This window comes from Channa argus, chromosome 7, assembly GCF_033026475.1.
Source record: "Channa argus isolate prfri chromosome 7, Channa argus male v1.0, whole genome shotgun sequence".
NCBI classification, from domain to species: Eukaryota; Metazoa; Chordata; class Actinopteri; order Anabantiformes; family Channidae; genus Channa; species Channa argus.
In genome coordinates this window covers 12,673,912-12,694,908 of record NC_090203.1, presented here as the reverse complement: position 1 = coordinate 12,694,908, position 20,997 = coordinate 12,673,912, and the positions used below count along the sequence as shown (strand labels likewise).

The 20,997-nt window shown below is 42.8% G+C and overlaps 1 protein-coding gene and 1 long non-coding RNA gene across 3 annotated transcripts; one reads left to right on the top strand and one right to left on the bottom strand.

The window, feature by feature from the left end:
• Nucleotides 1-320: 320 nt before the first annotated feature.
• nr4a3 (nuclear receptor subfamily 4, group A, member 3) lies at nt 321-20,386 on the top strand. Of its 2 annotated transcripts, XM_067509331.1 has the most exons (9): nt 321-759; nt 3,694-3,864; nt 4,765-4,846; nt 7,648-8,486; nt 12,927-13,056; nt 13,804-13,967; nt 14,063-14,262; nt 17,454-17,632; nt 19,268-20,386. In XM_067509331.1, the coding sequence occupies exons 3-9, from the start codon at nt 4,783-4,785 to the stop codon at nt 19,528-19,530; spliced, it is 1,839 nt and encodes a 612-aa protein (XP_067365432.1). In that variant the 5' UTR covers nt 321-759; nt 3,694-3,864; nt 4,765-4,782; the 3' UTR covers nt 19,531-20,386. The 2 variants fall into 2 exon arrangements, with proteins under 2 accessions (XP_067365432.1, XP_067365431.1); XM_067509330.1 differs by lacking the exons at nt 321-759; nt 4,765-4,846 and adding an exon at nt 2,807-2,997.
• Nucleotides 16,171-18,928, bottom strand: LOC137129907 (uncharacterized). The gene is made up of 3 exons (XR_010914787.1): nt 18,157-18,928; nt 17,430-17,622; nt 16,171-16,307 (listed from the first exon to the last, which is right to left on the bottom strand). It is a non-coding gene; the product is annotated as an uncharacterized lncRNA (long non-coding RNA).
• Nucleotides 20,387-20,997: the final 611 nt, after the last annotated feature.

Genomic DNA, 20,997 nt, shown 5'->3' with positions numbered 1-20,997 from the left:
AGAAACACTGCATATTAAACTACTGTCCAAAATAACTGTATTATGTTCAAGCAAATAATGTTTTGTCAGTTTTTTAATATTATGATTTTCTTTCCTTTCTTTTTTTAATATTTGAAAAGCTAGGAATAAAAGTTGGATTGGCTGTGGATTATTTGCTGTCATGAGGCAAGCCCGCCCGCCTACAGGATCCCCCTCGGTTTCTCCCTCTGCAACCATCAAACCAACCAGCTCTCTCTCTCCCAGTCGCTGGCACTTATTTGTCTGTACTGTACAGAGAGAGAGCCAGAGAGAGCGAGGGAGCTCTAGTCGGAGTGACGTCACCTCTCCCATGGCGTCACATTGACGTAGCGCATTCCAGGCTCTCTATGTGGAGGCAGAGCCCACATAAATGCACTATTTGACTTTCTCCCCTCAGACGGCGCACATAAACAAACCCGCGTTACAACTCCACACTTTGCAAAGTACTTATCAGCACTGACACACTCAGATCACGGGAACGGACGCAGACACACTCCTCATACTCGGGAGTTTTACATTTTCTAAAATTTTGTATTTGATTTTTTTCTACTTTGTGTACTTTAGAAAAAGAGGAAGAACAAGAAACTTTTTGCCGCCGACGAAACCTGTGGATCTCCAATAGAAGTTTGTATGAATATTTCTCCACATTACGTTGACTCTTGGTGATTATTCTGGATGGAAATAGGATACCTAACGCGAGGTTTTTACCACATGTAAAGACGGAACCGCTACGCCATACCAGTAAGTAATTTGTGAATGAATGAATGAATGAATCACTGAAATTTCGTCGTGCAGTTTGTTAGAATACCAGTGGCTCACCTTTATGCATGGTTTACCTTGTACGTCCTATGTCATGTTGAATTTATACACTAGTATCAAGATCTGCGTCTGGTCTGGCCAACTTTGTGCTTGTAACCTGTTGATATGTTAAGGTCCAGTACAGCTGCTTACATTGCCTGTGTGTGTGTTTGTGTGTGTGTCTGTGTCTGTGTGTTTGTGGTTTCTCCAAGAGCAAATGAAGCTGAATTTGAATTTAATTTGCGCTGGGAAGGTATCATATCCTTTCTGGTTGTCATGGAAATGAGATGCCTCTCATTCACACAATGAATAGTGGAGTCAGACACACTAATGGTCTGTGTGGAGAATAGTCTAACCTACATTCAGGCAGGAGCTGTAAGACCAGAGTTAAAGCCATGAGTTTTTGTGCTGTTACTGGTTTATAAGTATGACACAGTGTTTATTTGGGAGATAGTGGGTATTTTTCTATGTACCATGTCATCCATGTGCACGCCTATAGGTACAACGTACAACCAAATCAAGCCTATACATTAGCAGGATTCCTGACTCTGGTTTGCTTTTAATCGCAGGACTCATGATGATTCCAAATTGTCATAATTCGTCGGACTGATGGTCAAGCACAGATGTTAGCAGTCATATTGGCTCTGTGAGGACTCGGCCTTCTTCTTCCATTGATCGCAGGGAAAGATAAAAAAAACCATTCACCAGAAAGCCAAATCAAATTTCAGAAGCCGTCCGTGAAATATCTGCAAGTCTGCAACAGCTGCCAAGCCTAAGGGCTATCCTTATAGTTTGTTAGAAAACGTATAATGCAAGTTAAAACACTTGCTGTCCTCACCTTTTCATTCTTTCTTTCTTCCTGTCTTCCTTTCTTCTTTTCTTTCTTTCTTCCTTTTTTTCACACACACTCAGGTTTACGCACGCACACAGACACCTCTGATACCCTCCCTCTCAAGGCTGATTTACAGTACCCACATATTTCTCTCTTCACTTTATGTCCTCTCTTTTCTCTGTCTCTGTTTGCTGGAAGTCTCGCACTGTCCGGGGTTATTGGTGCGAGGGGGCTACCGGGGGCTACCGGTGCTCCGGGGCGCGTGCTTTGCTGCTCTTACGTTGTTCTCCTGGTTACCGGTAAGCTCAGGGCCGGAGCCCCACCGGCCGAGAAAAGGAACGACAGGGAATCCGTATGCTCAAATAGAAAAAAAAAAACGAATATCTAACTTGGTAGAAAAAAAAAATGCTTTCATACAAGTGAACATGTCAGTTTAACCTCCACAACGGTTCTGACTCTAGCGCCTTTACGCACAATCATCCTTTTAATTTCACACGATTACTGAAGTTGACTTGTGTACCTCCTATTTAAGAACCTATTATTTTCGCTAATGCTTTACCCAATATAATATTTAAGTATTTTCTTTACTCCAAGCTCCAACCAGAATTTAATAATTGCTTCAATGTACAAGAAAAAACCAAAAAACAATCAAATCGATGTTAAACAGTCTGACTTGTTTGTTTACTCTATTTTGTATTTCGCTTTATTTCAACTTGAAGGCTGTGTGCGGCAGTAAATGTGTATGAAAGCCGTCTCGTGACCAGATAACCATCAAAACAGTTCATAGAGCCGCAATGTTTACTCTCGGAGAGGGTCTTTAAGTTCAGATTTTGAAAAAAAAAAAGTGGTTGCTGTATTTAAGAGACTGCGCGGGTTTGATCTGTTGATGAAAGATAAGAGATGGCAGCGGACTGCAGGTGCCTGTAACCCAGAGTCAGCTGTGAGGGCTGTGGTTTGTCAATAGACAGTATTGATATAAAGAGATCAAGTGGTCTCTCGACTTGACCGTATCCTAGATTGTCTCCGTGTGCCTGGGAAAATTGGTGTGTGTGAGTGTGTGCGTGTGTGTGTAATATATATACGTAGGAGAGGGTGTGACAGAATGGGGGCGCTCTGGGCCATGAAATCTGCCGGCCACCGCGCGTTATGCAGTGAGAGGGAGTTGAAGGCGCGGGGCGCACAGCAGTCCGTTGGTTCAGTTTCGGGTCCGACTCTCCACAATTACTCGATTTCTCTCTCCCTCTGGATGAACCCCGAGCAGGCGAATACGGTGGTGATCACAGAAAAGACAAACGATGGCCTGGAATCGCTGGGACAGACTAGTTTTATAAAAGTTGTTACATTTGTAGGTCTGTATTTTTAGAAGATATGTACAGTTTTCTATGTTTTGCTGCGCAGAAAGAAAATTATAGCCTAATAATAACGGGGCACTGTTTATAGAGCTAGAATGAAACTTGTCGCCCACGTAAGTGTAAGTCTTGAGATGAGCTAAAAGTCCTCAGTTGTGGTTCTTAATATTTTGTTTGTAGCATCAAATTAAAGACATATCTAATGTCAGAATTGCTCTATGTTCAATTTAAATGTGTAAATCTTACGTTGTGTTTGCATGGATTTTCTTGGAATGTTCTTTGCTTTATATTGGTTCGGCATAACGGCATCTGGTTCTGATGTGGGCACAGTTTATGTGCCCTTTCATCTTTCTGCTTCTTTTTGTCCGAATTGTTGACTTTATCAGTAGGTTTTTCGCAAGTAATAATCCATTTCCATGTAAATGAAATTGTTGGTAGTTGTTTGAAATTGTTGCAACATTTCTCTGAGCCCAAATACTGGGAAAAAAGTACAACCTCGGCTATAATTTGCTAAATAAAGTTTGCAGGAGCCATGTAATGATAATATTCCTAATTGGTAAATTGGTAAAACATCCTTGACTCCCTACCTTTCAGTGTCTTCAAGTTTTGAAGATCGCTGAGTGGAGATGACGGTACCATGTTTGTATAAAGGCGGTTGCCACATCACTGGCTTTAACCCAGACATGTCTCCTCCAGACACAGGTTCGGAAGAGCGCGCCCAGCCGAGCTCGGAGACCCGGCGATTGGACATTTCTTCTGCATCGCCCGCCGAGTCTTCCACGCTCCCGGAGCCCTGTCCCAGCCGCAGCCACGCCACCCCTCAATCCCGGACACCCAGCATCATTCAGCGCGAAGCTCTCTCACCAGGTAAAAAACAGGATCAGAGCTGATTTTATTCATTTTCTTTCTTTCAGTCTTTCTTTCTTTCTTTCTTTCTTTTTTTATTTCTTTCTTTCTTTCTTTCTTTCTTTCTTTCTTTATTCACTTTATCTCAATTCTCAGCTGATGCATTTGACGTATGCGTGACTGTTGTGGTGCAGGTCTCTTTTTTTGTGATGTTTAGGCATGTTAAAGTGCAGGAAAAATCCTTATTTGCTTTGACAAATCTCTTGTCAAGCTAGAGGTTACATTGAAATTGATCTTAGATATTAGACTTTTTTCTGTCTACTTTTTAAAAATTGTGTAGTATGTAAGTAAAGTTAAAAACAAACATGCTTTTTTTGTGCTGGTTCGTGTCTGTGGGCCTATGTAGGTGTATGAGTTAGTATGTTGAGAAGCAAGTGTGAAGTGAGTTGACATTTCATCAAAAGACAAACTGCCAGGTATAAGAGACTAGGCATACCTTACTCCAGAAGCTGTGGGCGAATCAGATAAGTGATAGACAGAGATCACCCTAATGACTCAACAAGATCTTCAAAAGCTATGTGATTAAAATAAGCTAAACATTCGTTTACATATCGTTTCAGTTACTTTAAAAAATGTATTGAAAACATAAAATAAATACTCAACCTCCACCTAGTAGCATTACATGGTAAATTAAACAGATGATAAACTCCTCAAATGTATTAAATAAAGACTTTTATGACTAGTGGCATAATTTGTGCTTTGTGTGTGTGGGTATTTGTGTCTTTATATGTATGAAAAGCACTTTTCTCATTGTGTGGGAGGCCAAAAATTGCAAAGAGTTTATTTCACAATTCATTTACCCAGTCGGAATAATTCCTGTGTTTTTCTGTTTGTCTGCAACTTAATGTTTTCATTTGTTAGATCTATGGCATTCTGACAATGAACAAGCGCGCTCATTTATTGGAACAGCTGCAGTTTGTCCAGTTGAAATGCACGCCTCGAGGTTAGAGACTGTTTCCCTCCGCCTCACAATGCTGCACCACCTGTGTCTGACTCTGCTTGGGTTGTCTGCCCTGTTGCTTGCACACACACTTACTTGCATGCAAGTGTATTTAAAGGGAATCTAATGGTGGTGTTGGAGTTTGGAACGTTTCTTAAAAATTTGCTTAATTGTCATTTAAATACACTTCACTCAATTTGTACTGGTGTCTGTATGTGTGTGTGTGTGTTACTGGTTGAAGTATAGGCATGAACAGGCAATTTAAAGCACTGAACAGGATGAGAAGTTTGCAGACACAAGCAGTTTTACAGGTTCTTCTGAGGATGAGGGCACATGTTATTGGCAGGATGAGCGTATACAGGCTCATGTTGACATCATGAACATCAGTGGTGATGAAATGTGTGTGTGTTTGTGTTTGTGTGCATACAAATGTGTATGAAAAAACAGCTCATCAAAAGCTCTTTCTTTTATTACATGACACGACAAATGACAAAAGCTTTAACAGTCAGCTATTTGCCTCGATTAGTTTTTCATCTTTTCATATATATATATATATATATATATATATATATATATATATATATATATATATAGTATGTGTTTGTGTGTGTGTACGTATGTGTGTAAATGCTGGTGAAATACTGTATATGACAGGTGCAAACGTTCTTGAACACACCCCAGCACAAACTAGGCCTGACCTACTGACATAGCACAGAGAGCCACAACGTTCACCACTCTACTCTCCTACTCGCTCGTTTTTTTCTCGTGTCTCTCCCTCTGATGCCTAATTCGTTACAAAAGTCTTTAGGTATAGCCCAGAAAGGTCCCATTACGCCCATAATGCTGCATGTGTATTTTTCCACGTGGGTTGAAGAGCTGGTCACTTGTAGAAAAAAAAACGTGATGACGTCGAACATACGTAGGCCTACAGCTTGACTCATATCCTTAATAAAAAGTCTCCTAATTACCGCATTAAGACATAGCTTAGATCTTTTCGTATATGCTGTATTTTTTTTTTTTAATTTTGAAAAAATGATTCATACTTCAACTTTAGTGCGACCCAGAAAGATTGTGGTTTGGGGTTGATATTGTTTTCATTTTTTTTCCCATCAGATCCAGTCTAAAAGGTCAGCCCTAAGCCTTAATTGTTAACACTGAAATACCCACAGAAATAATAAATACATAAAGGGATAATGAACAGTTATATTTAATTAACGCTCTGAGTCATCTTTTGGTTTTTGGATCACCTACAGCCATAAACCCAGCTGCCCCGCAGGTATGAGTTAATTGTGGTATGAATTGTGTTAGCGCAGCTAAAATTGTGTCCCTCTTACATTCTAAGTATAACATAAATGCCCGCAAACAAAACGTTTTTGGCTAGTTTTACAATCTATTTTTTATTATTAAAGGTTGTTAAAATAAGAAGGAAGGCGCTTTATGGAGTGGGCGTAGCAGGACTTTTATTTTGTAAAAAATATATATATATGTAAAAAGTAAAAAAAGTTAATTTCCTTTCAACCTCGAGGGAGCTCTTTGGATGTAGGTATTTGCCAGTGGCTTAACAGCAGCAGGACGACAATGTCCCGTATTTGACTAGACAAACATGACGCGCGGGGAACAGGGGCGATTACGGCAGAGCGCGCGCATGCTGGGCGTCAAAGGGAGCAGCGCTGCGTTAACAGTTCCTTGCTCGGGAGCGACAAACAAACACCACAAAACCCTGAATACGCGGACACTTAACGAGCGATTAGCCTGTGCGTGTGCACGCTAAGGAACATGCACGCAAACGCAGGTGGAGTGTATTAGGCATAAGGTTAGATAAGAGAAGACCATATAGTTCACACACACACACACCACAAACACACACACAGCTGATGGGGTGGTAGCCTGCTGCTGTGACTCTGACAATTAAATCAAGGGGAAAACTCAAGACATAAGGACTGGCGTCTGCAGCAGTTAGAGGAGATCTGTGTCTGTACTTGTGTGTGTGTGTGTGTGTGTGTGTGTGTGTGTGGATTTTGCAGCAAGCATCCAGCACCACCATGGGGTTCCATTATTATTTAATGTTATCTCATCTGCTTTGCCATCTGACTAACCAGAGTACACCCACCCACACACACACATTTACAGACACAAACACTGGGATTGGATCTTTGCTTTGACCGCTTTGCCTCAGAATTGCAAAGTGATGAACTGAACTAACTGTGGGAGACTCAGCAGTGTTTAAGGTTGTGTGTGTGTATGTGTGCGTGTGTATATGTGTGTGTTCCAATATTACTATACTTATTCAGTGAAGTGCGAGAAATTTTAAAGCAGGAAATTAAGTAAATGGCAGTAAATGGAAAGATTCGTACAAAGCTATTCACATTCTTTGAAAAGTGAATTCAGAAAACCTTTATAACATTGCAAAATCTCTGACACTTCACAAGATGAAAAAAACTGCCTGTTCCAATAGAGCTGTGCAGAGTTTTTTTAGTCATTCACTGTTAAATTATTGTTGTTTTTTTCCTTTTTAGCAGTACCTTTGCATGCACATGCCTCTAGTGAAGTCTTTATCCTGTAGAGTTACCGTAGGGTTGCTCCTGTTCTTTCAGCAAGCTCCTTCTCCATGTCCTGCTTCTCTGTTTGAATTGGTGTTTAACTAATTTGTTGTATAATTTTCTTCTTTGACTAATGATTGTTGTGGAAAAGCTGAATCCTACTAATAACTCAAAAAAGAATTTTGAACAAGAAGTTGATTGAATACATTTGGTCTGATGTGCGACCCAGCTCTAACCGATGTGTGTGCTCTGTCCCTCTGGCAGACATGCCCTGTGTGCAGGCTCAGTACGGGCCCGCTCCTCCAGGCTCAGCCTACTCTGGCCAGTCCTTCAGTTATCAGGGCGACAGCTACAGCTCCGACCTCATGGCCCCTGACTACACCAAGCTGGACCTTGGTGGGGGTGAGATCTCTGATGCTGCTGCCACCACCTCCCTCCCCAGCTTCAACGTCTTTGTAGAGGGGAGCTACGAGCCCAAGTCCTCCTGCCTCTACCAGATGCCTACACACAGGCCCACCATCAAAAAGGAGGAGGACACCTATCCGACTGCTCCACCACTGGAGGCCCTGTCCTCCTCCACCATGTACTTTAAACAGTCTCCCCCCTCCACTCCTACCACTCCATCCCTGCCACCACAGCCTGGCACCTCCTTCCTATGGGAGGAGCACTCTCTGGCCCATCAATCACACCCCCACTCTCTGGGTTCCGGCCTGGAGACGGGCCCCCTCAAGTCACCCCGCTTTCCTCACTTCTACCAGCACTCACCGCCCCACAGTGGCAGCAGTGTCAGCGGCTATGACAGTTTGGGAGGGGGATTGGTTCGTACCTCTACCTCGTCCTCATCCTCCTCGTCTTCAGTCTCCCACCCTCATGGTCCACCTCTGGAGCAGCCCATGTACCAGCTGCACCGTGGGGCCGGGGGTAGCAGCCTCGCCTTCCGCTCCCTGGCGCTTGGGCCCTGTGGCCCGCTGCTAGGAGACAGCCTGACCTCACCTCCCCCACGTGGCCCCCAAGGAGAGGGCACCTGTGCAGTATGTGGGGACAATGCCGCCTGCCAGCACTACGGCGTACGCACGTGTGAAGGTTGCAAAGGTTTCTTCAAGGTAAAAACCCTTCAAATCTAACTAACTTTCAAGAAAGTTTAAGCTTGTTCTAGTTTTATTATAAAATAGCATCACTACTGCAATATTGATGCCTCTATCATTTTTATTGGAGCAGCTTATAGTTTCTAAGAAACTGTGAACTTGTAGGCCTTCTTTTTTGTATCAAGTACTCTTGCTTCTGACCTCTGTGCCCTCAAAACTAACAGGCACACATTCATAACTGACATAATGTAAAGTGGCCACTAACTGACTCTATTTCATTTGAAACAATTTTCTCGCATTTGCCTTGCTCCTACTCTTCACCCTACTCTGTTTTCTAAATCCTCTATAAAGTCATTACGAAAGCACAGCACACCCACAGGGGTCGTCTCTCCCAGCAACCAAGTGTGCAAAGTGTGTGTGTGTTCGCATGTGTGTGCATGCTAGTGTTATGTGAAGATAGGATGATAAAAACAGAATCTTTCTCAGACAACTGGGCAAAATTGAGCTCCACACTTAACGCTCAGTCTCTGACTAAGAGTGCATAAAGGAACCCTCCTTGAAATCAAAGTTTCCTTTTAGCATGTTTATAGTAAATCAATGGCCACAAAATTGACCACAACTTACTTAAAAAATATTCAGGACGATATGAGTCAGTTTGTAATTTAGAATGAAAAATGATTCACTCTTACGTTTCTCTGTGAGGTTTCTCACATCTCCTGTTATGACACACGTGCTTACACACACACAGCATATTTTAACATTAGCAAGAGATGTTTTTTTCTAATCAGACACACTTTTCATTTTCCTTCATTGAAAGTTTAGTAAACTTGCACTTACTGACACTGAAGTAATCCTATTGTGCAGTTTTTGAGTTATAACATTTAACACTTGTTAACCATTCTGTCGGTTGCATGAAACAAGAGAGTGAAATTAAGAGACAGCAAGAAGGAGGGTGCGAACACTGAGGTAATTGAATAATGCCTCTGGTAGGTAGAAAATGAATTATCCTTCTTTTCAATTAGTTTCACAATTTGTTTTTATTTAGTAATTAACAAGAGCGGCGTCTGGTGGCAGCAGGCCGCAGGCTGTCTGCGTGCTGCAATGCTCAGCAGCAAGAGCCTGTCAGACCTCACTATGTTTCCTTTACACACACATGCAGATGCAACTAACCCTGAAAACACAACACATTCACATAACCACGCATAGACATACAGAAAAACATTATTTGTTCATAAATCGGCATGCACTTATTTTTTTATTTTTCTGTCTGTTATGCCCTGAGTTCAGGATGTCACACCAGAATGTAAAACATGCCTTTCACACACCTGCTCTTTTTTATATTCATATTATCAGGCACATTACCTCCATTATCCTGATGGTTTTATTGTCCGCTAAAAATATTTTACTGATTATATTTAATTATACCTGAATAGTTATTACATATTAAATGAAGTGGCTTGCTGTAAATTATTGTTATTTCATTAGTGCAATTTGAAACACATTTTCAATGTGAATTAATTTTGGCTCTTAAACAAGTGGTTAGTTTTTCATGTTTATTATTTTGGCAGAAATAATGTGTTCCATTCACTGATTTCCATTAATTTAGGGCATCCATTGAGATTTTTAAAATTAATAACCAGATCTCAGCTGTTAGTATAATATAAACATTATGTTAGAAACAAAAATGTGACCTATTTTTATGCACACACTGTCCTAACCCATGATTCATTTTAGTTGTGCTTTATTAGTCAAGATACACGATCAACTCAATTCATTGCACACATTTTTCAGTTTCCACTGCTTGCAAAGCGTGAAAGTTATAGACAGGATAGGAAGTCCAGTGGTAAAAGACGACTGAAAAACATTCTGGATAACAACATCATATCAATATTTACATTGATCATTTTTGCATTTGGAAAAAAACACAACCAGTCATACATGTATAGGGACGTGTGCCATCAGCTGTACATACAGTAAATAAAAGTCAAACTATTTCCATACAAAAGTCAATCAAGTCTGATACTCGACCTAAACACCTAAATTTTACTTAAACCAGCACTGCACTTTCTCTACAGACGTTGGCTGATTGCCTCCAGTTGAGAATCAAAATGGGGTGGGGGTGGGGGGTGCGGTGGGGGTTGAGGAGTAAGAGGAACGAGAAGGGGGGACTAAGTCCCTAGAGGCTTTTAATTTAAAGCAAAGCTATTAGCACATGTTATATGTCAAGAATCTGCCTCAGCAGGCCTCCTTCCAGCCCCAACATACCCACAATGTTGGAGCTTCTGAAAGCATGTGTTCATTTGTGAATCAGCTTTTAGTGCACACAGCTCGTTTCTAAATACTGAGGTTTTTTTTCTTTTGTCAATTGAGTTAATACTTTGTACGACAATAATTTCACCTTAAATATTTCACTTTCTTGAACAAAGACATTTTTAAAATGACTATTCCTTCTCTGAATAATGCACTTTTACTGCTAAAATATGGATAAATTACATGTACAACAAGTACACTCTCTCAAAAACCCCTTCACACCCTCTTTTTTAGGCTTCATTGTACTATACTTTACAGAGCACGTCTACAGATGTCATAATATTGGTATAATTTAATTTGTGCATGTTTGTGTGTGTGTTCATCTGCACACACAGGTAGTTAATTGATGAAAATCAGGCACTCGTTAGTTATATACAGTATTAGCTCTCCTGTTCTGTGTTTCTGCTGAGATGTCAGTCATGCTCATAGCTGCTTATTAGAAAGCAATGTCACAAGAGACCCAACCAAAGAGCCCAGCACTCGCTTAGGAGAGCTTTTATTATTATAGCCTAATTGATCATTTCAAACTCTTTTCTTAGAAACCCCTATCATATCAATTAGGTCCTGATGGCTCCAAAGAGAAGAACTCCCTCCTCACACAAAAACCACTGTCAACTCAGCCTAAACCATTGTCATCTGAACCTGTATAAAGTATAAAAAAGTTATAAGTCAATATAAGTGCAGTAGCATAACTCCACACACCTCTGAGCGAGCAACATGAGTCTTTGAACTGCGTGTTGGCTCTGCTGCAGAGCTTAGTTTGGACTCCTGCTAAATGGATGCCCTTCAACCACATTAATGACCATAACTAACTTATACCTCTCATGGGTCACTGACCATTGAAAGGATCAGAGGGAGACATTCAGAGCGATCTGCGGTGTCATGGCAACCACTGTCACCCGGCGCTGGCGCCCATTACGCGCAAGTTCCGCACTCGCGCCGGAGCATATGGAATAATTGGTGTGTTATTGGTCTCCCGGGGGCACGGGCATGTGTGGCGCGGGGATTCCTAATTGGATTTATTTGTTTTGATGTGTTTCAGAGGCGTTAAAGAAGAAGGGAAGACGCGACACTTCCCTTGTGTTGCGTTTCTTCTAGTTCATGGTTTGTTCTGGTGGACTCTGGTGGAGTGACATCTTTACAGCGTAGCCTATAAAATCAAATCACTTTGCAAATGACAGAAATTATAGTGTAATTGTATTTTGTTGCAGGTGTTAATGTTTTGCGTAACAGCGTGGCAACACAGGCTAAGGCTTGACTGGGAGTTTTAATCCTTCACCGTCGCCTGCAAAGTTCGACAACGTACATCTGGAGGCATTAATAGGTTTGTCCCAGTTACAGATGAGACTATGGTTCTGTGGCTTGTTTATATTAAGCAGAATTACTTCACTGCTACTTTAAATAGACCGATAATGTATTCTCAACTTTTAAAGTGAACAATATGTAATCGTTCAGCTGCTATAACAGCCTACTGCTAATCCTACTCGGTGAAGTTTCATTGAGTCATGATGTCATTTATCGCGCTCTGAGAGCGCTTGACTTTGTCTCTGTACACGAGTTTATCCAGTTCCGAGTGCGCATGGGGCTCGTGCGCGCACGGCTGCGTGGAGGAATTCACTGCTGTCTCTGTTATTATTGCCTTTCATCCACGCGTGTCCCGCACTCGGCCCCCACGTGGCCCGTTTCTGATTTCATTTTAATAAGGTCAGTAATAATCGCGCGAGCCAGCAGAGGAGAAAACTGCTCCCCAGGGCCCCATTGAGAGAGGCGCGATGCGCGAGGCCCCGAAGGTGCCATGAGCTGACCTGCGAGCTTCACAAACAATCTGATCACACAGTTCTTGTGTCCGCTGTCCTTCTGTCTCGCGGGACTCGCCTCAGCACGTCACGCGCTCGGTCCCCATTGTCAACTCCGGCACTAATAAAATTGTCCCTCCTGCAGGCTAGGCTTGTTGGGAAATTAATTTTATCTAATTATACTGATGTCACCGCCGCCTTTCAGCGCGTAATTAAAATCTGACCTGCGAGCTTCTGCTTTCATTCTTTGATGGGAAAGAAAAAACACAAATTGAATTAAACAAATCTAATATTAGGTGGTTGATTGTGTTTGGAGGCTGATTATCGCTATGCCTGTTTATTCTCTCTCCAGCGCACCGTGCAGAAGAACGCCAAGTATGTGTGCTTGGCCAGTAAGAACTGTCCTGTGGACAAGAGGAGACGCAACCGCTGCCAATACTGCCGCTTTCAGAAATGTCTGAGTGTTGGCATGGTAAAGGAAGGTAAGAAACCACACACCTGACACTGAAAACAGGACAGGAAGTACACATGGTGCAGCACAAAACTGACCTTCAGTCCATGGAGATCAAGTTTGTCTCTGCAATCAGGGTTTAATAGGCCGGTAATGACCTGGCCTGTGGCAGCATCACATACATCCATGCAGCAGTATCTCCTCTCTGCAGCGGAGGGAGACAAATAGAAAGTACAGCACACTCATTATACCTTTCATCCTTCACGCCTCTAAATGCACAATAGCTTCAAAGGTTTGAAAAGTGTCCATTCTGCTCAAAGATTCTCTCAATTTCCATTTCTCATTTCGTGTCATATAGTTTCTACATACAGTAGTGGGTATGTTTTGCTGATGTGCAAGATCAGCATGGCACTTACAAAGCCCTTGTTTCTCACCTGTCTTTCACATGATATGTAATACCCACACCCACATAAACACACAAGGCACAGACAGAGAAGCAAACAAACCCACACAAACTTCCCTATGCCATAAACAGTGTGGGCAGCCCCTAAAACTGCTCCACTGCCATCTGCTGGCTAGTAGCCTCCTGTGTAGGGATTGTGGGAACAATGGAGAGCTCCTGCGGAAAAAAAAAACGTGCAGGCAACAGCCTCATCAGTAACAGAAAAGAAAAAAGAAAAAGAAAAGAACAAAATCTTTGTGTGTTCATAAATATTACCACATTCTTCTTAAAAACCTCAGTTATTGCCTTTTGTCTCGTGTCTTTTTTCATCCACAGTGGTACGTACTGATAGCTTGAAGGGGCGCAGAGGCCGTCTGCCTTCCAAACCAAAGAGCCCCCTTCAGACAGAAGCATCTCCTCCTTCACCCCCCCTCAGCCTGCTCTCCGCTCTGCTCAGGGCCTATTCCCACAGCACGACCCGTGACCTGGACTACAGCCAGGTACCCCCAGCAAACTTTATTCAGCCAAACTCACAGTAGTACAGCTGAGCCTGTGGACTAGCATTCAGTTATTCAACCTTGTTCTGTCTCCACAGTTCAGTGCGGCCGACCCTCCCTCCTCCTCCTCAGATGCTGAGCACATCCAGCTCTTCTATAGGCTGCTCACCATCTCGATGGAGACCACACGGTGCTGGGCTGACCGGCTGCCTGGCTTCTCCGAGCTTCAGCGCGATGATCAGAACCTTCTCATAGACTCTGCGTTTCTCGAGCTGTTTGTCCTGCGGTTGGCTCACAGGTAAGAAGAAGGAGATGGAACCTGCTTTTTTACCTGCACAAACCACTTGATGAGATGATAGAACTGAACTGTAGATTTACGTTTTACAATTTAACCCAAATCCCCCATGCTCAAAATTGAGTTTTTCATAAGATTCCCAATACACACCTATGACTTAAGCAACAACTTTACTTTACGTCGCTTCTCGGCTTGGTTTAGAAACAACAGGCAGTTAGCATCTTTTACCATTACAGTACAGTGTGTAACTGTGCTGGCAAAACTGTGTGCTGCTGTGTTGGTGTATCTCCAGAGTAGGAGTGGAGCTGAGTAATCGCCATATGAACCAAATTATGAATGGAGTCTGTAGCTATGACAGCAGCTACACCCACAGAGTTCCGTTCTGCTCGTCTGATATCTGACGCACACAGAGAGCTCTGTGTGTCTTCAGCGGGCTAAAACTGTGCTAACATTGTGAACTGTAAATTGACAGGATCAATTCCATCTAAAAGCCAGTCAGCTGAGAAAGTGAAAAGGCCTGTTATGGAAGGGAATACGTGTTCAATTCAGCTGACTGAGTTAAAAAACGAATTGACTTAATTTACCTCATGCGTCTATGAATAAATGTGTGTGTATGTGTGTAAGAGAGAGAGCATGTATGTGTCTTACTCGTGGATACCTGTGGTGCCATTATGACTGCCCCAGCCCATCGTTGCCTCAGAATCGCCCTGGGTTACCGGTCTGTTCTCGTAAGGCATGTGGCTGGTTAAATTTATGGGGAGGAGGAGGGCTGGGCTACAAGCTCATCCTTTTGTCTGCGCTGTCGTCTAGGGCAGAAAACCAACACAGTCAAACACAAACAGCACACTTACGCATACACACACTCGCACACACTGATGTTGTCGAATCCTAACTTTCTCTCCTCGTCCCAGTGTAGGTCCAGGTGCAGGGTGGGTAGAGGATGGGTGGTGGCATCACAGCCCCAGCAGGAGCGGGATCAGGCTGGGATTCTGAGTCACTGTAAACTGAGGACTCATTGGGGCCTCTCTCTCACACACACACACAGACACACAGACACACAAGCTCATACACTGCTCATCTTCTCATCAGCCAAACTCCCACGGCACAGAGGAAAACACACAAACCCTCTACTGTCTTACTTTCTTCATGTTCTGTGAGAGCATAGGATACGGTCCACGCTCCCATCTCATTGTTGATACGGCCCTGCTTTGACCCTGTGTTGAACTCAGATGCCTCCCAGACCTATGTTCCAACATATGTGCGTGTTCTTGCTAGTTTGTGTGTTTGTGTGTCTGTATGTGCTCAGTGTATGTAGAGTAAATTTGCTCCGCTCTTCTGGACTGGCATTGCTGTAAGCACCCTGTTACCAAACAGTTTCTGTGGTTATTGGTTGATTACCGTGGTGACAGCGTAGTCAGGGGTGAGTGGAATGTGTGGCAGACATCCAGCTGCGTATGTGTGCGTGTGTGTGTGTGCTTTTGCTCATGTGCTACAAATCAGACATAGTTGCCTGTGTTTCACTTACAGAACAGATCTTGCTGGCTACATTTACCTACATTTACAGTATAATGAAATTCCTCCTCTATTACCAGGCTTTTGCTAGTGAATATGTTGTTCTGTTGTTTTGCAAATGAAATTCCACCTACTTGTTTGAATACGTATTACATTTTGAAGTAGCTGCCTGTCTATGCCATCAAATGCACAGTGTTTCTAAGTATTGTCCATACACAAAACTTAGAAATATACATATTTTATAATACAGTGCCATATATGTAAACAATTAAATATTACATTTAGAAGAATGTGTTAAAACATGAATGATGTTGCAGCCAAACTATGTGTCCTCAATATGTGCACTGAACAATACACTTGACCTCTGAGACTGAAGCAAATAAAGAAGGTTTAAGATGAATATCAAGGTCACCAAAGCTTTAACTGTAATTAAGGAGAGAAAATATTATTTGAGAGATGACAAAAAGGTAGGAATGCAGCTTTGTGCCGGAAACTTGCTGACTTGAACTTCAGCCCAGAAGAGATGATAATGAAGGCTAAAAGGGAAAAGGAAATTAAAATTACTTCCTCAGTAACAGGTAATGGGTCTTTCCCCACCATACACACCCTCTCTCATCACAATCCTCTTTAGCCTCCCTACTCTTCATTTCTTTCTCCCCCATCTCATCCTGAGCTCTAGTGCTAATTGTCCATTTGTTGCCGCATAGGAAAAAGAAGTAGTCTCATGGACATGTATGAGTGACAGAGCTGGTGATGTGCAATCATTTGTGAGCATGTATTCTTTTGAGAGTGGGCGGAGAACCTATTTTAAACTGGAGTACGGATAATTAGACACAAATGGTATTTCATCCTCTATTCATGACTGCTAAACCAATGTTTGTGTAGGGTGTAATTTGAGGCTTCAACTCTTTCCCCCAATTTCCTCTCCTCTCCCTCACTATTCTCATCATCAGCTGTTTTCCAAACACACACTTAAGCCTCTCGGCCTTTGTCTTGCATCTTCCATCTGTCTCAGCTTCTTGCAACCCTTTGTTCATTTCTTGAGATCTACCAACTGAACACTCTACCAGCAAACATGTTCTTCTTTTAGGCATTATTAAAGTCATAGCCCTCCCTCATTCAAAGATTGTTCCCTCTCGCTCTCTGCTTGATGGTAAAAGAGTGGGTTGTTATGAGTTGTGAGTAACTGATGGTTAAATACTTCTGAGAAGCCTTTTCATTACCTCATTAAGGCTTTTGTGTTTCCACTGCACACCGCAGCCTGGGCACAATAAAACAATGTACCTATCTGCAAATACACACAGACACACACGCACACACACACACACACACACACACACACACACAGACACACACACATAGACACACAGACACACACACACACACACACACACACAAGAGCACCCCTCTGCCCTAACCCTTCACCCTACCCTGCCAAAAAGGAAACACAGGAATTTTTTTAAATGCTATAATTTGGAAAACACAACCTTAATCAGCTGCATGCCTGTGTTTGATGTGTGTCCTATTTGTGTGTGAGTGCACATACTGCCAGGTTCTCTCATTGTTTTTATTGTAATTGTTTCCTTACCCTTGTATCTCAAGCCATATTTACAATACATAAAGGAAAAGACAGTGCTTTATTGGTTTAGAGCTCTAACCAGTGTCTTTTCTTTTTTTCTCAGGTCGATGCTGTCAGAAGATAAACTCGTGTTCTGTAATGGCTTGGTGCTGCACAGGTTTCAGTGCCTTCGTGGGTTTGGAGAGTGGCTAGACTCCATCCGGGACTTCTCTGCCCACCTCCAGAGCCTAAACCTGGATGCCTCTGCCTTTGCTTGCCTGGCCGCCCTCGTGCTGCTCACAGGTAAAAACACAAACATACAAGTACTGTCAATCTTAAAAGCGGCTTTTACATAAATATATTGATACAAATAAACACACACATATGCACACAAATACTGAAAATCCTCTCTCCATTGTGGGTGAGTTGTAGTGACAGTGATCCGGTGGATACAACCACTAACGTCACACATGCACTGAAAAACACATGCGTGCATGTGTTTTCTCACACATCTCTGCCTAAAACATGAACCCGATACCCAGAACCACCTGCTGCACTTGCCACACACCTGGCTCTTTAATCAGTGTGCATGTGTGAAAAATGGAAGGACAGTCACAGCTTTCTTTGAGAGCACACATTTGACAGGAACACAAAAGAGTTTAGTTTTCAGTAAAGTACATTAGAAATGCATTAGAAATAGACAATCACCAATGTTGGCCCAGGTGATATTGCCTGTGCAATTAAGTGTACACCTTTACGTCACAGTCAGAATCTGTACATAAATGTGTAATGGTTAAAATACCCCACCCCACGCTCTGCTTCCTTACCTCACCCTACCACCGCCACCTTCTGTTCCTCTGTCTAAGCCCTCCAACCCCATCCTCACTCTCTGGGGGAGCACTTAACTCTGTGCCTGATCGACCAGTCCACTGTGGAGTACAGCTCTGGAATGGCGTCTGCGCTGTTCTCAGTAACGCTCTTCCACCTCGGCAAAGCACACAGCACACTGCCACGACAGAACCGCCAGAGCCACCAGGCGATCGACCGTTTCTGAGTGGCCTGTACAGAAAGGCAGTCATCGATCCCTCCACAGGAGCTCTCACACACAGAGAAAGAAGGGATAGGGAGAGCAGAGTAAGAGGGAAGCGAGAGTGTGTGAATGGTCTGAAAGCCACAGTGAAAGGAGGGCTGGAGTGACTCTGCAGCAGCAAACACAGAACAAATAAAAACAGGCACATAAACAAACAATAAATATGCTCCGGATAATGGATACCTCAAAGTGAGACTGGTCTTAGTGACAGCCTCCCTGCAGCAATGACTATCTTGTGTATGTGTGTGTGTGTGTGTGTGTGTGTGTGTGTGTGTGTGTGTGTGGGGGGGGGGGGGGGGGGGACTGCTGGACACCCTGTTCTCTCCAGAATGAGTTAGTGTCACATTAAGCTTAGTACGGGTGCCACTGGAGTTGCTAAGGGCAGCAGTGTGTTTGTGTGTGTGTGTGTGTGCGTGCATGTTTTTAATTTCATTTGGCTGCTCACAGGGCTGAATAATCAGCTAATTGTTGAGCACTTTTGTTTCTGTCAATGTCTTAAATTGAACGCAGTTTTTGTGTGTCTGTGTCTGTTTGTCTGTTTATATATATGTATGTTGTGTGTGAGTGTACGTACACAGTGTCCAGAGGGCTTATTACGTTAGACTGTGTATTGATCTGCAGTGAGTGAGACAGGTTAAGGCCTGTTAAGAACATGAGCCATACAGGCTAATGAGGTGGAATTCAATATAAAAGAAGATGTAACTAATGCTCTTTCAGCTGAATGAGCTCTGTGTGTGTGTGTGTATGTGCGCGTGCGTGCATGTGCGTGTGCACATATTTTACTAGCTGACTTAATTTTTGCAGTTTAATTCATTATTCTCCTAACATAGCTGTCTTTCTTTCCACAGAGCAAGTGCCAGGTCTGAAAGATGGGAAGCGGGTGGAGGAGCTTCAGAATAAAGTGATTTGTTGTCTCAGAGACCACCTGGGTTGTGGCCCTTCTTCCTCTTCGTCCAAGTCTGTGCCCACTCTAAGTCGTATTTTGGGTTTAAGGGCAGAGCTCCGTTCCCAGAGAACCCAGGGCCTTCAACGTATTTTTTACCTGAAGCTGGAGGATCTGGTACCGCCCCCTCCGTTGATCGACAGGTTTCTGGACACTCTGCCCTACTGACAGCCTGAAGCTGGAGCACACAGTTAAAAAGCCCACGTCACGTCCTGTTCAGGCCTCCCCCGTCCCCCAGGACCCTGCACACACATCGAGAAGAGAGACTTACTCTTCTCTGTCTGACACAGAGCAGAAAAGGCCAAGCTAATGCTTTTCACTCAACAAGAAAACCAATCAAGAACACCTTTTTACTCAGACGGTCAGCCAACTAAATGCTTTGCACCAGTATAAAAGACGGTTATTCAAACGCTTTATCACTTTTTATTTAATCCTCCTGTTTTCCCCATGGGGGAGGATGAAAAGACAGAGATGGACCATGGAAAAATGACTTTCTGATGTCCTGTCTCTATCTGGATGGCAGGTCATCCAGCAAAAAAAGAAACATCAATGTTTATGAGTACTGTGTATCTGTGTTTTGGCCTGGCTCATCCGGTCTGAGGACTACTTTTAAGTAAGTAGGGAAGTGGAGGTGTAAATGATCGAATGTTTTTAAAGTTGAAGATGTCCCAATGAATCACAAGTCACTGTGTTTTCAAGTTCCTGTGCTGAAAGGAGTAAGGGCCTGTTTTCATACTAAAATGTAGTGAAATGTCAGAGGTTTGACAGTGTAAGCATTGACATGCAAAATCATCACAAAATACGACACAGATATTTCATATACACATGAAAGTGGCTGTTGAGTTGGGCTCTTCTCAAGTGCAATTTCTTAAGTGCTATCTCATCACGAAAGGAAGCGACGAGAAGGAGCAGTTTAACTCTAAATTATTTTATACAAAGACATGTCCTGTACTGTCAGTAACTTAAAGAAAGTAAGACAGTCTCCATCTGACTTTAGACAGCAGAGGAGATACTGTGCACTAACGATCGATGACTGAGTCACCCAGACTTGAACTTGCTCTAGTTTGTTGTTTTTTTATTAACTTGTTTTGAAACCCTAGGTCCAGTAGGAGTTTGGAAGAACGAGCATGGACAGAAATTTGCTTTTGAAGCACTTACACCCTGAGAAGGGCTAGAGGCACAGACACACACCCTACCTGCTCAGACAGGGAGGAGTATGAGAGAAGAGGGTGGTTGACAAATAGCTGTACATCCATGGGTGAAACATTCCGCAGTCATGCTCTTTTTCTATTTGTTTCTATTGTGGAGGCTGTGTGGGAGTTTGGAGGACATGGTTACATACTATCTGTGTGTGTAAATTTAAAGGAGCCCGGATCATATGCATGGTGTGTTAAAAGCTGTCAAGAGCTGTCATAGCCTGTCAAAACAGCTCGACCTGTGTTTGTGTCACAGACTGCGGCTCTCAGGGGATCTCCCTGAGCATCCACCACCCACTCACACACTCACGGCAGCAGTTTGAAATATAAAAAAACAAAAAACGCAAATTATATAGATCTAAATATAAATATAAATATATATATATATATATATATATATATATAAAACTAATATTTTGAAGTGTTTTTAGCTTTTTCA